The sequence below is a fragment of the Lissotriton vulgaris genome, chromosome 11, assembly GCF_964263255.1.
Source record: "Lissotriton vulgaris chromosome 11, aLisVul1.2, whole genome shotgun sequence".
Taxonomy (NCBI): domain Eukaryota; kingdom Metazoa; phylum Chordata; class Amphibia; order Caudata; family Salamandridae; genus Lissotriton; species Lissotriton vulgaris.
Window position 1 is genome coordinate 866,146,647 of NC_141699.1, and position 14,830 is coordinate 866,161,476.

The 14,830-nt window shown below is 50.7% G+C and overlaps 1 protein-coding gene across 2 annotated transcripts in view; it reads right to left on the reverse strand.

Annotated features, from left to right (window-relative positions):
- SEPTIN2 (septin 2) overlaps positions 1–14,830 on the reverse strand; it is a 1,039,523-nt gene that overhangs the window by 227,647 nt on the left and 797,046 nt on the right. For both annotated transcript variants that reach the window (XM_086944012.1, XM_086944013.1), the window contains exon 10: positions 6,217–6,300. In XM_086944012.1, the coding sequence (XP_086800138.1) occupies positions 6,217–6,300 (84 nt within the window). The remainder of the gene's footprint in view (positions 1–6,216; positions 6,301–14,830) is intronic.

The following is a 14,830-nucleotide window of genomic DNA, read 5'->3' on the forward strand; positions in this document are numbered from 1 at the left end:
TGCAGAGAGTCAGAAATGTGTCTGTGGTGGCAGGCTGGACCAGACCAGTCTCACCTGCAGAGAGTCAGAAATGTGTCTGTGGTGGCAGGCTGGACCAGACCAGTGGGCCAGCACACCAAGAGAGTGGTAGGTTTTCAGAGGGCACCTCAAATACCCTCTGGGTGCATATCTTAATAAAACTACTACTGACATAAGTATGAACTTATTAAAACAAGGTGTTTGATACTGAGCACCTTAGGTTTCAGTGAAGCCACCATGTAGCTGGGGAACTTGTAATGACTAGTGGCCAGCACATACACTTAAGATGGCTTTCCTGTTCACTTGTTCTATCTAGCAATTGAACTAGAAGGCACAGGGGCATATTAGCTTATGGAGATAGGTCCTCACATATAACATAATGCACCCTGCCTTAGGGATAGAAGGCCTTCTATAGGGGTGACTTAAATATATTGCATGAAGTGTCTGTGAGAATGGCACACAGGGTGCGTGCCAAGTCGTGTTTTCACAGTTGTCTGCACTATTTTATGCAGCCTACAATAGCAGTCTCAATGAGTTTGGAGGTGGGTCCCTTAGGGTGGCACAATACATGCAGCCCTTAGGGACTCTCTTTAGTACCCATGCCCTAGGTACCAGGGGGCGATTTGCTAGGGACTTACATGCAAAAGGTGGGAGTGACCATTTCAAAAATTACCACTTTCCTACAGCACTTATATGCACTACGCAGCTGTTAGCAATAGTGTTTAAATCCTATAGTTCAAGCCTGGGAAAGAAGAAACCATCAGAACAACATCATATGCAAAGGTCAAACATTTGTGTTTAGCACAGTATGTCAACACCGGATAGCACTTCACGATCTTCATTTTAACAGATATTATTACTTACTTTTGATGAAGTCCTATTCACTTTTGAGGTTATAGCACTGACTGGAAATTGAGCGTATTCAGTGTTACTTATTCTCTAACAAAGTATCTGAATTTTTAACCCCAACCACTCCCTACTACAAGCCTTGACTTCACTAATCCTGAAGAGAGTAAATTGGTTGTTCAATTAGAAAGCCAAGTTATTAGTTTGATGGTTCTGCAACACCAGTACTAAAAGAAAGTACTTGCACAAAAATATGTATTTGTAATATTTATACATGACAGACTTCGTCTCAATGGCATACGAGTGCTTCATACAAAAACTGTAAAAGGGAACATGTAATACACAAAAATGATCAGTGTTGGACTTGGACCATTTTCCCCCCAAAAAATCGCCTTTCACCCCCCTAATGTAGGATGTCTCCCCCATGGTTAAGATGACTGTATAGTCAGGGGTGTGGAATTTATTAAAATATCTACTGGTCCGTGGGGCAGGTTGCTTCATAAATCTACTTGTCCTGTAACAAAATCCACTTGTCCCTTTGGTGCCATGTAGCGCTGCCACAAATTATGGCAGCGATCTCTTTATATAAGAGCTCTTATATAGCCTCTCTGATTATGCCAGGGCATATACCATAGTAGTGTTTGAATATTAGTAATCATTTTATGTTGCCACGTTTCCGCAGATCTACATACTGGGACTGAAGATGGTGGTAAGCAGTGGTTCCAGGGTTGGAATGCCCTTTAACGTCTGTGCAAACCTACCTACTTGCATGTTTTAAGGGGTTTCAACAAATCTTCTCTAATCTTTCCCATACTGAGAAATGTTAGATATTTACTCCTGAGAGTGGCAGATGTAAACCTTCTTTCAGAATTGGGGGAAAAAGTAGTTGGAGGGAAAATTAACTTTCAAACATCAAGGTTTTCACATGAGCAAATTTACACATGCATATTTGCTCATGTTAAAATGCAGTTCACAAATATTTTGTAGAAGTACAATTTCTTGCCCTACTAATGTAAATTCTTGTGAGTTCACGAAAGCCAAATACCAAAGGTGCACTTTTGAGACTTTCTTTAATAATTGGGCCCCTAATTTGGTCTGCCATTAACCACGACCTTTTGTGTTTATTAAAATTCTCTCTCTCTGAATCGGCTGGCTTCACTGTGAGTGACAGTATTCTGCTCTTTCACAAGGAGCATATCGGTACACAAAGTAGTTTTGTTCAGTGCCAGTAACTAATGTGGCAGTGTGTGCTTTTTTGAGACCATAAACAACTTTTGCATTTACCAATGTTTATTATAATGGTGAGGGCCCGGCATCTCTCACATCATTAAGGTTTTACAAAAGCCATGCCAAAACATGTCATGCATTGCCAAAACTAAAAAGCTGACCACCAATGTCAGCCCTACTGGCTTTGCCAAGGCTTGTTTATTTTTGTTTCTCATAATCTTATTGAAACTGGATACACAAATTTTCCAAGAGGAATATTTTTGGGAAATACTAGCATGCATCAACACATTTTACTAAATGATACTGCAAAGAAATGGTACCTGAAATTTTACAGTAGTTTACCAAAATGTTTTTTTCCCTACTTTCATTTTTTAGGATCATTTTATATTGAAAGCAAAGAAACATGAATCTTGCTTTCAAGCTTCTGCAAATAGTTGCATCTAATCAGAGAGCATTCTGTGAGCATCATGCATAGCCTCATGTTGCTAAATTTTTAAACCGTGTGTACATATGTTCATACTGGAACCACTGTCAGTAGTGTGGTCAGAATGTACATTTACTTAGAGCGCTCACACAACTAATAAAGACTTTCAATTAATAAACCCTAAATACAAGTTTGAACAGCATTAACACATGCAAACAAATATTAACTTAACTACAGGCAGTACCCTTCCCTGATCCTTAATGTGGTACTATAAACGGGCAGCCAAAGGGTTTGTGCTACAGTGGGTTGGGCCTACTTGTCCCAAGGCCAAAATACACATTAAAACTTGAGGCCCTTGACCCCAAACAATATGTCCTGGGCGTCGGGCTATAGGAATTCCACATCCCTGAGTATAGGCCATGTGTGGTATGAGATGCCCTGTTTAATATGAAAATGTAATGCAATGGTGTGCGAACCTGTAATAAGCCCATAGTGGAAATGCACCCTGGTGAAATGCTGTATTTAAAATGGATGCCATGGCTATGTGTTGTGCCACCTAACTGCAGTAGGTTAGCGGTCTAGTTGTTTGGTACCCAGCCACCCCAGCTTTCGGAGGGAAAGCTTGGCACCCAGGGTGCTCTACTCCTCCCCCTGAGCCAGTTAGAACTAGTTCCCCTGAGAATTCCAGAAGCTTCTGGCACTGCCTGGTAGGTGGGGTGAGGGGTGTATAAATAAGGGGGATGTGCCACCATGTGCTGAGACCGAGCAGGGACAGGAACGTGAGTAAACGTGCTGCCAGGGGATACTGCCACTTGGGCCTGTGTGCTAGACCCTGCACCCTACTAGATCCCCTCTGCTGTCCCCAGGGCTAGTGGAGCCCCATTGCAGCAGTTCAGGCTGCTGTGTAGGAGGAGGGCCACGCTACAGTGGAGGATGGTGAAAGCCTACCGCCCTGTTTTGATGAGTTGCCACTAACTGTTGACCTGGCCCAGTAGTGCCCGCTGCTCTGCCCCCCCGGCCCCCAGAAGGAGGGCCCCCATAGGTCCCCGAGGCTGGTGGGACCTGGCGCCACGCAGCACCTGAAAGCCCCTGAAGAGGAAAGCAATATATTGGGGTTAGACTGGACCCCCCAGGAGGAGAGGAGTGTTACCCTGGGGCCACTGAGGCTTGCTGTTGGGACTGCCCCCCCCCCCCTCCTTGCGCTGGGTGCTGGAAGCGCTGTGCCAAGAGGAACTGAGCCTGTAAAGCGCTATACCTCAAGCCCCAGAGAAGAGGAGCTGAGGCCTACCTGCCTAATCGCTACGTGGAAGGGGCTGCTGATATGCCTCCAAGTCGCGTTGAATCATGCGCTGTGCTGGTGAAGCGCTATTGCTGAAGACGCTGCTGCCCTGCGAAGCGCTGCTTCACCTAAGCGCTGTGTGGCCCATAGGAACTATTTTGTTGGGAGCGCCGAGGGTGCCCACCCCGAGTAGTGACGGCGGTCTGGATGCCTAGAAGAAGCGGGAGCCTACCCCGCATGTTACAGCCTTCAACGGGTGCCCACCCCGTGTTTGCCTGCATCATTGAGCGAGTGCCTACCTCGCATGGCATCATCCAGATCGGAGGGAGCCTACCCCTCATTGCTGCCGTCATCACTGCCGTGGCCCGGGGATTGCTGGCGCTGCCTCGCGCCGACTGGAACCCATCTGGGCCCCCGCCGACACCGCCGCCTGCTGGTAGAGGCCCCCACTGCTGTTGGCATCATTGAGGCGGCCCCTGGAGCCAAGAGAGGGCCGCGTAGTACAGGGGAGGGCCGCCGTGATAATTTCGCAGGGCGCACCAGGCCTGGTGAAGCCGGGAAGGGCAGCATCACATGGATGGGGCGCCGGTTAAGTCACCGGCCGTGCCCCCAGCCCGCCACACACCGATTGGCCCTGCCGTCGCGCCCAACAGGATCCGAGCCCTGATTGGCTCCCGACGCTGGGAGAAGCCCCGGAAGATCCAGGACCGGCTACACCATCGACGAGGGGGGCTCGAAGGAGAGTGCGAGCCCCCTCCTTCCACTGCAGGACCGTAGTCCCCTTTGAACCTGAGGGGACGCCCAGGGAAGAGCGCAGGGCTCCCCTGACCGGCCCCCTCGGCAGAGGGGCCAGAAGTAAAGTGAAGAGTCACCCAAGGAGCCGGACCCAAGAGGTGGCGTTGTGGGGCCCCCGTGGTGTCGAGGGAGCCCTGTGGTGACAGCAGAGCCAGCGGCTGTCTGGAAGAGCACAGATGTGGGGCCTCGAGGCACAGTATCGGTGCCTGCCCCCCCTACCGCATTGGGCCGCAAGAGACTTCCGGAGCCCGCCCCGGTGAGTGGGGCCCAGCTGTGTGGTGGTTGGGGGTTTGTGTCGGGGCACAGGGTCGGTGCCCGCTGCCGGTACCAGTGTTTGCTGCGGGGGAGGTCTTGAAGGAATACTGGGGCCACCCTGCCCCTGCTGGAGACTGTTGTTGGGCCCCGTTGGCCCCTGTTAAACTGAGGAAGCCCTAAAAGGAACTAAGACCCCTGAACTGGGCCTTAACGGTAAATGTGGATTGGGTTGGGCTCACAGTGACCCCTGGTTACGGGAATGCTTTATGCCAGCTGGGTCACTGTCCTCGAGGTACCATATAAGCAGGGGTACAGGTGCTGAAGTGTCCTATGCCATACGGTTTTTGTTGACCCTGCTTAGGCCAATGCTGATGTATGCCCCCAGAATGAAATGTTGATGGTTTGCTAAAGGAATGTCATTGCATATGTCTTTCTGAAGAAGTATTACCTGAGGTTTCTGCTAAGGAGGAGACCTATGTGCACTGTGTTTACTGCCCCCATGATTTCGGTCAATGCCTGATGCTAATGCAAGTCATGCTGTGTTTGTATACCTAAAGTTTGATTTTATGCTGACCTGCCCAGAGGCTGATGCCTAGTGTTTCTTCCCCTCACGCTTATATTACCGATGTTCTAGGCCTATGGTGTACTTACCTGCCTGAGGTTATGCCCATGGTGTTTAGGCCATGGTTATGCGCACAGTGTTACCGGCATAATGAGTTCATGCTAACTGAGGTTGCTTTATGTTTTTTTCCCCTACAGCCTGGAAACTAATGGACTTACCTTTTTCCCATTACCCCTGTGAATAATCCCTGTGTATATATTGCCCCGGCGCCAGTTGGCGCAACATTGTGATTACTGTGATTTCTGTTGCAGGTTGGAGACAATACAAGAGTTATTCTTTTTCATCCAAACCGGTGTTGTGTCTCTTATTGTGCTGTGCCCGGTGTGTCGTCTGTGCGTACTGCGTGGATGCTTCACACATGTCCTCAGGAGTTTGGCCTGCCCGCTCTGTACCATGCTACCCCCGTAGAATTGGTCACCCCATTTCTAACAATCAGGAATTATCAGAGGACTACGGGGACAGTCAGTTAGGTAGGTACATTGTAAAGGGATGGGTTTTTGGGTTTTGAGGAAGCGTTCTAATATGATCATGATACTGCTAATTTATAAGTGACTGCCCTAGGACCACAAAAAACCGAGCACTCACTATATTGAAAGGTCTGTTGTAAAATCACTAGAAAGCCTGCACAGAGTGTGAGCAGGACACATCTCATGAGAGGTTGTGATACTGCTGTGACCATACGCTTTTAAGGGATAGGCAGGGCCGAAACAGTAGGAAAAGAGGAAAGGAGAAAGAGACCACAATACAAACCTGCCACCCCTTTTCAGTCGTTCAGAGCGGAAGTTCTCATAGTGAAGATCTTGGGTCACCTCCTGCAGATCTTGCATGTGGGTGCTGACAAAGGAAAGAAGAGATCAAGGTTATGCTTGAAAGATAATAAACTATAAGTAATGGCTGTTAAAAAAACATAAATGTAAAACTATAATCTGCAGTCTTCTACCACAGAAAGTCCTGCAACATCTATGCTCCAGTTGGTTACCTTGCACGAGTGTTAGTGCATATAAATTTGATCTACTCTTTAACAAGGGTACAGAAAATGATGCACTTCCTTTAAGCTCACAAGAAGGCAAACAAATTTGAAACCTTGTAACATAGTACAGAAAGAACTGAGGGTGTTTAGTAGTTTGTACGTCTACTTGAGTTAACAAAACCATGAAAAACTGGTAAAAATGTATTTTACAATAACCACATCACTCAACCAGATGGAAAGAACGCATCCCGCAGACTTCCTCTGTTGCAGGGATCACTGTCCTACCTCTCGCCTATCCAGGTCTATTCGAGCCCTTCAGAGTAACAACAACAGATTTTTGCCATTAACAATCCTTCACTAATGGCGCTGTAAAGGGGTTTTGCCGGCAATTGTGGGCCCATTACAAAACAAATAAATAGGGTAAAAGAGCAAAATAATTATTTGGGTACTCTCAGTACCCAGCACAACAACACACTACAGGCTAAATTAAGACTGAATACAACATCTCAGTGCCCGACCCTTTCGCTGATCTTCAGGGTGTTACAATATGCCAAATAAACAATTACTTTTGTTTTAAAATTCAACTATTCTGTCGGAATACTGCTTCTTTGCACCCAGATTACACGTTTCCTTATACTTCCATTACATAACTGTTAAATAACTTCAACGAATGATGTTGAAATAAAAATTGAGAGTTCTCCCCCTCTTAACAAGGGACACTGACAGTGTGAGATTATAGAAATACACCGTTGACTACAGAATTGACCCGGTCACAGTATCTTGCTTATAAAATATTTAATTTGCCCAACAGGAGTTTTTGTTTACCTTTAAATACATGTTGTGTACATGCTGTGAAGTATACCTTGCTCCAGCACATACCCATACCATGTTGAATTCCCTAACTAGACCATCAAAATGAAATTCTACAGATCACTTACTAAGGGGAAAGTCGAAGAGGAAACAAGGTTCATCGACTGGGTGCTCTTTCCCAACCACTTCTCTCAAAAGGCTAGCAGGTATACAATAGTATTTTAATAGCCAAGTATGGTAAACATTAGGTCTAATGTAATTGAAACAATTAACACATTTACACCACCATGTAACTTTATTGATTTAGACCTCACCTGAGATCAACATAGTAACAAACCAACACAATTCATATAACCCACCGTCAGTGCAAAGACAAGAAACATTTACATTGAATTTTTTTAATCTATAACAAATGTGTAAAGCTTCACTTGAAATTACATTACAATTTACAGAGGACATTAAGGGGCTCTACATTATATTATTACGGCTGTACAGAAAGACATTGTTGGACTTGGCCCCCTTTCCCCAAAATATTTCGCTTTTCACCCCACTATGATAGGATATCTCCCCCATGGTAAATAAACTGTATAGGCCATGTGTGGTACGAGTTGCCCTGTTTAATTTGATAATGTGAAGCAATGGTGTGCACTTCTTTTCCCCCCATTGTGTAAATGTACCCTGGTGAAATGCTGTATTTAAAATGAATGCCATGGCTGTACGTTGTGCCACCTGACTACAGTAGGTTAGCGGTCTAGATGTTAGGTAACCAGCCATCCCTGCTTTTGGAAGGAACGCCTGGCACCCAGGGTGCTCTACTACTCCCCCTGAGCCAGTTAGAACTAGTTCCCCTGAGAATTTTAGAAGGCACTGGCGCTGCCTGGAAGGAGGGGGTGAGGGACATAAATAAGGGGGATGTGCCACCATGTGCTGACACAGAGCAGGGACAGGAACGTGAGGGGACCTGCTGCCAGTGGATACCGCCACTTGGGCCCATAAATAAGGGGGATGTGCCATCATGTGCTGACACAGAGCAGGGACAGGAACGTGAGGGGACCTGCTGCCAGTGGATACCGCCACTTGGGCCTGTGTGCTGGACCCTGCACCCATCTGGAACCCCTCTACTGTCGCCAGGGCTAGTGGAAGCCCCACTTCTGGAGTTCAGGCTGCTGTGTAGGAGGAGGGCCACGCTACAGTGGAGGATGGTGAAAGCCTACCGCCCTGTTTTGATGAGTCCCCACTAACTGTTGACCTGACCCAATAGTGCCTGCTGCTCTGTTCCCTGGCCCCTGAGGAAGGAGTGCCAACCTGGATCCCTGAGGCTGCTGGGACCTTGCGCCACGCAAGCCCTGTGCCTAGAGGCCCCTGAAGCAGAGGAAAGCGCTGTATTGGGACTGGCCCCCTAGGAGGTGAGAAGCGTTACCCTGGGGCCCCGGAGGCTTGCTGTGGGACTGTGTACCCCTTTAAGTGCTATAACGTCGGAGCGCTGTGCCTACAAAGCGCTGTGTGCTGGAAGCGATGTGCTAAGAGGAACTGTGCCTGCGAAGAACTGCCTGGCCTAAGAGAATGGCTGCCTGCTAAGCACTATATTGCATGATCCTACAGCGCTGTATTAAGAGGACGGTGGCCTCAAAGTGCTGTGCTGCAGGAGTGCTACTTGGCTTAAAGGAACTGATTTGGAAGCGCCGAGGGTGCCCACCCTGAGTAGCGGCGGCGCTTTACATGCCTGGGAAGCTAGCGGGTGCCTACGTGTTATGCGTGATTCGCGAACGGGAGCCTACCCCGTATTGCCCTGGGAAAAGGAAATTACCTTACGATCTCACCGCCGCAGCCGGGGGATTGCTGGTGCTGCCACGCGCCACCCGGAAGCCTCCTGTCCCCCGCCTTTACCGCCGCGACCCGGCGCTTGTGTTGGGGAGGCCCCCGCTGTGTGCACCGTTGCGGTGGCCCCTGTGCCACAAGAGGGCAGCCGGAGTCAGAGTGGGCCGCACTAGGCCTTGAGGCCGCCACCCGCATCATGTGGCGTGGCTGCCCCCAAAGAAAGCCGCGCACTGATTGGCTGCCGGCCGGGCAGCCAGAGGAGGCCAACAAAAGACCCGGAAGGCCCGATGGAGGTGCTGCGGGGCTTCCGTGAGCTAAGGGGAGCTCTGTGACGGTGAAGGCGTCAGGCGGTGAAGGCGCCAGGCGGGAACCCACACCGCGCTGGCCCCAAAGAAGCATGCAGCCTCGCGGAGGCTGCCTAGAAGTCCCGGGTCCCGGTGAGAGAGGAGGGTCCCGGGTGAAGTAGGACGAAGCCGTCCCTAAGCTCCGGGTCCCAGGAGGGAGCCCGGTGAAGCTGGGAGAAGTGGGGTGGTGGTCGGGGTTCCAAGGAGCCCCTGAGACCTGTGAGAGAAGTCACCGCCCGTCAGGAGGATCCGTAGCCAGAGGCCCCGGACTGCCGGTGAGTGGGGCTGCTTGCAGCAGAGTTGGGGGGTGTGTTGGGGAACGGGGTCGGTGCCCGCCCCCGGGGACCATTGTGTATTTAGGGAGCCCCAGAAGAGGGACTCCCTCATGCCACCCGCACAGGACTGCCTTCACACCACTGCCCCGCTGGACAGACTTTTGTACCGCTTTTGGCCGCCATAATTGTGGCAGGGTATGCTTAGACGTGAGTCCCTTGCTCACTTTGCCACTGGATTCAAGCAAGCCGGGCTGAAGACGGCTGGAATGCCAGAAACCGGTCCTCGGAAGCTTGTTTCCGGTCCAGGGAAGGCATGGCTTGGCAGTTCGGGCTGGACTGTTCCCATGAGGCACAAGGTCAAACTGATTTGCATATAGCCATGTCTGAACTGGGGTGGCAGAGTGGGCTAAAGAACGGTGATGGATTAAACCCAAATCTTTTGACTGGGTGTGAGTGTTTGATTGGTTCAGATGCTCCGTCCATTACCACCCCCTTTTGTACCGCTTTTGGCCGCCATAAATGTGGCAGGGTATGCTCAGACGCGAGTCCCTTGCTCACTTTGCCACTGGATTCAAGCAAGCCGGGCTGAAGACGGCTGGAATGCCAGAAACCAGTCCTCGGAAGCTTGTTTCCGGTCCAGGGAAGGCATGGCTTGGCAGTTCGGGCTGGACTAATCCCATGAGGCACAGTGTCAGACTGATTTGCATATAGCCATGTCTAAACTGGGGTGGCAGAGTGGGCTAAAGAACGGTGATGGATTAAACCCAGATCTTTTGACTGGGTGTGAGTGTTTGATTTGACTGCATAGTCACATCATCTCAAAAAAGCAAATCCCCTTAAGAAATGCAGAATGAAATAGAACGTGAAGCATCCATGTGCCTCAGTTTCTTTGGTTTCAAATGGACTGGTAAGTAGGGAGACAGAAGCAGCGTGTTCGTGTTCCTATTATGAGCCAACACATAGTGGCAGCTCAACATTTCGAACATGTGCAGCACTGGGACTGCAGGGCTCGGGCCTGTGCATTCAAACCCTTTTCAAATAAGCTGGCGCTCATGTGGCAGTCGTGATCGGGAAAGCCCGTGCTGCTAAAATGGCGGCACCCCGCAGATTCCTCTCCTGAAGCTGGCTGCCTGATGGAGTGGAGAGCGGGCGGGCACGGAACGTGAAGCATATAAACTTCAAAGAAAAAGACTCAACAATTACCTAAATAAATGTCAACCGTGTTATTTCGGGAGACTCAAGCCATTTCAGACAGCTACCACGTATCTACAAAGAGAACGCGACATTGAATGTAAAGTCCCCAAGTGCTCTACTCACATTGCCAATAAATAAAAAGAGAAAGAAAAGAAGAAACCTCGGGACATGGTGTTCATTATATGTCCATAAGGCCACTATACGTGGTATTAGTTATGCGTCCCCATGTGTACAACTTGCAGTGCAGATTAGAAGAGATTAGTAGCTCGAGAGTGAAACTCAGGGACGCATTGACACATACACGTTCCCTTTATACGGCTGATAATGCCGACTTAGACCTAGTATCCCGGGACACTGTCTAAATTTACGCGTTCCCGATTCTGTTGCTCGCCATATGATAAACAGCGAGACAGCGGGAGACCAAACCGGTGCTTACCCAATTCGTAGTGCGGACGACAGAGGATTTCCCCTTCCTTTCACAGGACTCGCAACTCGCCCAGCAGTCCTAACTTTATTTAGGCGCTCTCGCGTTAGCTCAATCCGAGCAGACACAAATGTAGGACCAACACTGGTCTCATGATAAAAATAAAAGCAGGACTAACATTGATTTTGCAACCAAACATTACGCACTTCAGACCGAGAATGGTTATAGCAGAATTCTAAACAATTATAAGTAAAATTACGGAGTGGTTTCAAGTCCTATTTAAAGAGCCCACCTCTTTATTTCCATACAACTAGCGATTGGTTAGGTTTCACAGTAGGGGCGAGCGGGCGGACAGAGAGAGTGAGGGGGCGGAGCGGGGGTGTGGGAGGAGTGCGGCTGGCTGCCTGATAGAGTGGAGAGCGGGCGGGCAGAGAGAGTGAGGGGGCAGAGCGGGGGTGTGGGAGGAGTGCGGGAACAGACGGGAGGGGAGGAGAGTAGGAGGAGGAGTAGGGGAGGCACGGCCTAGCGGCCGTGCAATCAAGAAGTGAGGGGGCGGGAGAGTAGGCAAGGCAGGCGGCTGGGGCCATGTGCACGCGCTTTTAAGCTCAATGTGCATGCGCATTGAGCTTAAAAGTCACGGGCACTGCAAGGAATCGCCACGATTCCTTGCAAGTTGGATAAAGAGTCGATGAGCCCCCATAGTCTCGCTTGCTCGATGCGCATGCGCATCGACAGGCGAGACCTAAAAACTAGACAGGGCGGCCACATTTCACTTACTTCTAATAATCGCGGACACATGTCCTACACTCGGTTAACCATCCTTAAATTACAAGAGTAGGGCGAGCATCTAGAATTAACATAACTTGCTGCTTTGTGCATTAACAACCACCTCGGGTTAGGCGTAAAATGCATGCACTGCAAAGGGTATAAGGAAACCCCTTCCAGCCCAATCGTAGGCTGAAAGTAGAGCACATGGATTAAAACTGTGGGCCGTCATTTCACCACACGTTCGTCACACAGTTCCCCGCACCCCTTCCACATTTTTACCTGACGCCTTGCATGTGTAGACCTTCAAAGTAGTCAAGGAAACCAGGGTCAAGTGCTAACTTATTCAATCTGCTTACCAAACGTTCTCCGCACTTTTGCAGGCTCTAAACGAGGCTGTGAGTCAAGTGTGACGAGGAAGGAGTCAATCAATCAATCAATCACAGACATTTATATAGCGCACTACTTACCCGGAGGGTCTCAAGGCGCTAGGGGGGGTGGGGGGGGGGGGGAGTGCTGCTACTGCTCGAATAGCCAGGTCTTGAGCTTCTTCCTGAAGGAGAGGTGGTCTTGGGTCAGACGCAGGTCGGTCGGTAGGGAGTTCCAGGTCTTGGCGGCCAGGTAGGAGAAGGACCTTCCTCCTGTTGTCGTTCTTCGGATGCGGGGGACGGCGGCGAGGGCGTGGCTGGCTGATCGGAGATGTCGTTTGGGAGCGTAGAAGTTGATGCGGTTGTTGAGGTAGCTAGGGCCTTGATCGTGTAGGGCTTTGTGTGCGTGGGTGAGGAGGCGGAAGGTGATTCTTTTGTTGACGGGGAGCCAATGCAGGTCTCTCAGATGTCCGGAGATGTGGCTGTGTCGTGGGATGTCGAGGATGAGTCTGGCTGAGGCGTTCTGGATCCGCTGGAGTCTCTTCTGGAGCTTGGCGGTGGTTCCGGCGTAGAGGGCATTGCCGTAGTCCAGTCGGCTGGTGATGAGGGCCTGGGTGACCGTCTTCCTGGTCTCGGTGGGGATCCACCGGAAGATCTTCCGTAGCATGCGCAGGATGTTGAAGCATGACGAGGAGACGGCGTTGACTTGTCTGGTCATGGTGAGGGAGGAATCCAAGATGAAGCCCAGGTTGCGTGCGTGGTCTGTCGGTTTGGGTGCGCTGCCCAGGGCGGGGGGCCACCAGGAGTCGGTCCAGGCGGAGGGCGAGGAACCCAGGATGAGGACTTCCGTCTTGTCTGAGTTCAGTTTCAGGCGGCTGGTCATCATCCACTCGGCTACGTCTTTCATCCCTTCGTGAAGGTTGGCTCTGGCGGCGGCGGGGTCGTTGGTCAGGGAGAGGATCAGCTGGGTGTCGTCAGCGTAGGAGATGATGTTGAGGTTGTGTTGGCGTGCGATGGCCGCGAGGGGGCTCATGTAGACGTTGAAGAGGGTGGGGCTCAGCGAGGATCCTTGAGGGGCGCTGCAGATGACTTCGGTGGCCTCTGACTTGTACGGTGGTAGACGGACTCTCTGTGTTCTTCCGTCGAGGAAGGAGATGATCCATTCCAGTGCCTTCTCCTGGATTCCGACGTTGCTGAGGCGCTGCACTAGGGTGCGGTGGCAGACAGTGTTGAATGCCGCGGAGAGGTCTAGGAGGATGAGGGCCGCTGTTTCTCCGTTGTCCATCAGGGCTCGGATGTCATCGGTGGCAGCGATGAGGGCGGTCTCGGTGCTGTGGTTGGCTCGGAAGCCAGACTGAGGGGTCGAGGGATCCATTCGTCTCGAGGAAGGCGGCCAGCTGCTTGTTGACGGTCTTCTCGATGACTTTGGCTGGGAACGGGAGGAGCGAGATGGGGCGGTAATTCTTGAGTTCGGTGGGGTCCGCTGTAGGTTTCTTGAGTAGGGAGCTGAGTTTGGCGTGCTTCCAGCTCTCCGGGAAGGTGGCGTTGTCGAAGGAGGTGTTGATGATGTCCCGCAGGTGGAGTGCGATGACTGCGTCGGCCTTGTTGAAGACGTGGTGAGGGCAGGGGTCGGTCGGAGATCCGGAGTGGATGGAGTTCATCAAGCGGATGGTGTCTTCGGTGCTGATCGGAGTCCAGGCGCGGAGGGTGGTGGTGGGGGGTGGTGGTTCGGTTGTGGCGTGCGTCGGTTGAGTGCTGAAGCTGTTGTGTATGTCCGCGATCTTGTTGTGGAAGTAGGAGGCGAGGGAGTTGCAGAGGTCTTGCGATGGGGTGATGTCGTTGTTTCCGGCGTTGGGGTTGGAGAGCTCTTTGACGATGTTGAAGAGTTCCTTGCAATTGTGTGCGTTGTTGTCTAGCCGGTCCTTGAATGCAGTTTTCTTAGTGGCGCAGATCAGTTGGTGGTGCTTCCGGGTGGCAAGCTTGAGGGCGGTCATGTTGTCCGGTGTTGGTTCCCTTCTCCAGGCTTTAAGGGCTCGGCAGTTCTTCTTGGAGCTCTTGAGTTCGTCGGTGAACCATGGGGCCTTCTTGCTGCCGGGTCTGTGACGAGGGAGGAGTGTGACGAGGGAGGAGTGTGACGAGGGAGGAGTGTAATGAGAGGCACTAATTACACGCATTCAGTGAACAGAGGAATACAGATTGTACACAGTCAATCACAGACCCCGTAATTGAAGGATCGGTCAACTGAGCCACCAAAGCTGGCTACTAACTGCCTTTCTCGCCCTGCTTGCACCGGGTTGTGTGGCCGCAGCTCTGCGGGTCTCCGAGGGAGGAGGAAAGCGCAAGAAAAAAATACGAACACATATAGTAATAACAAATGTAGTGGCTTACCGAGTAAT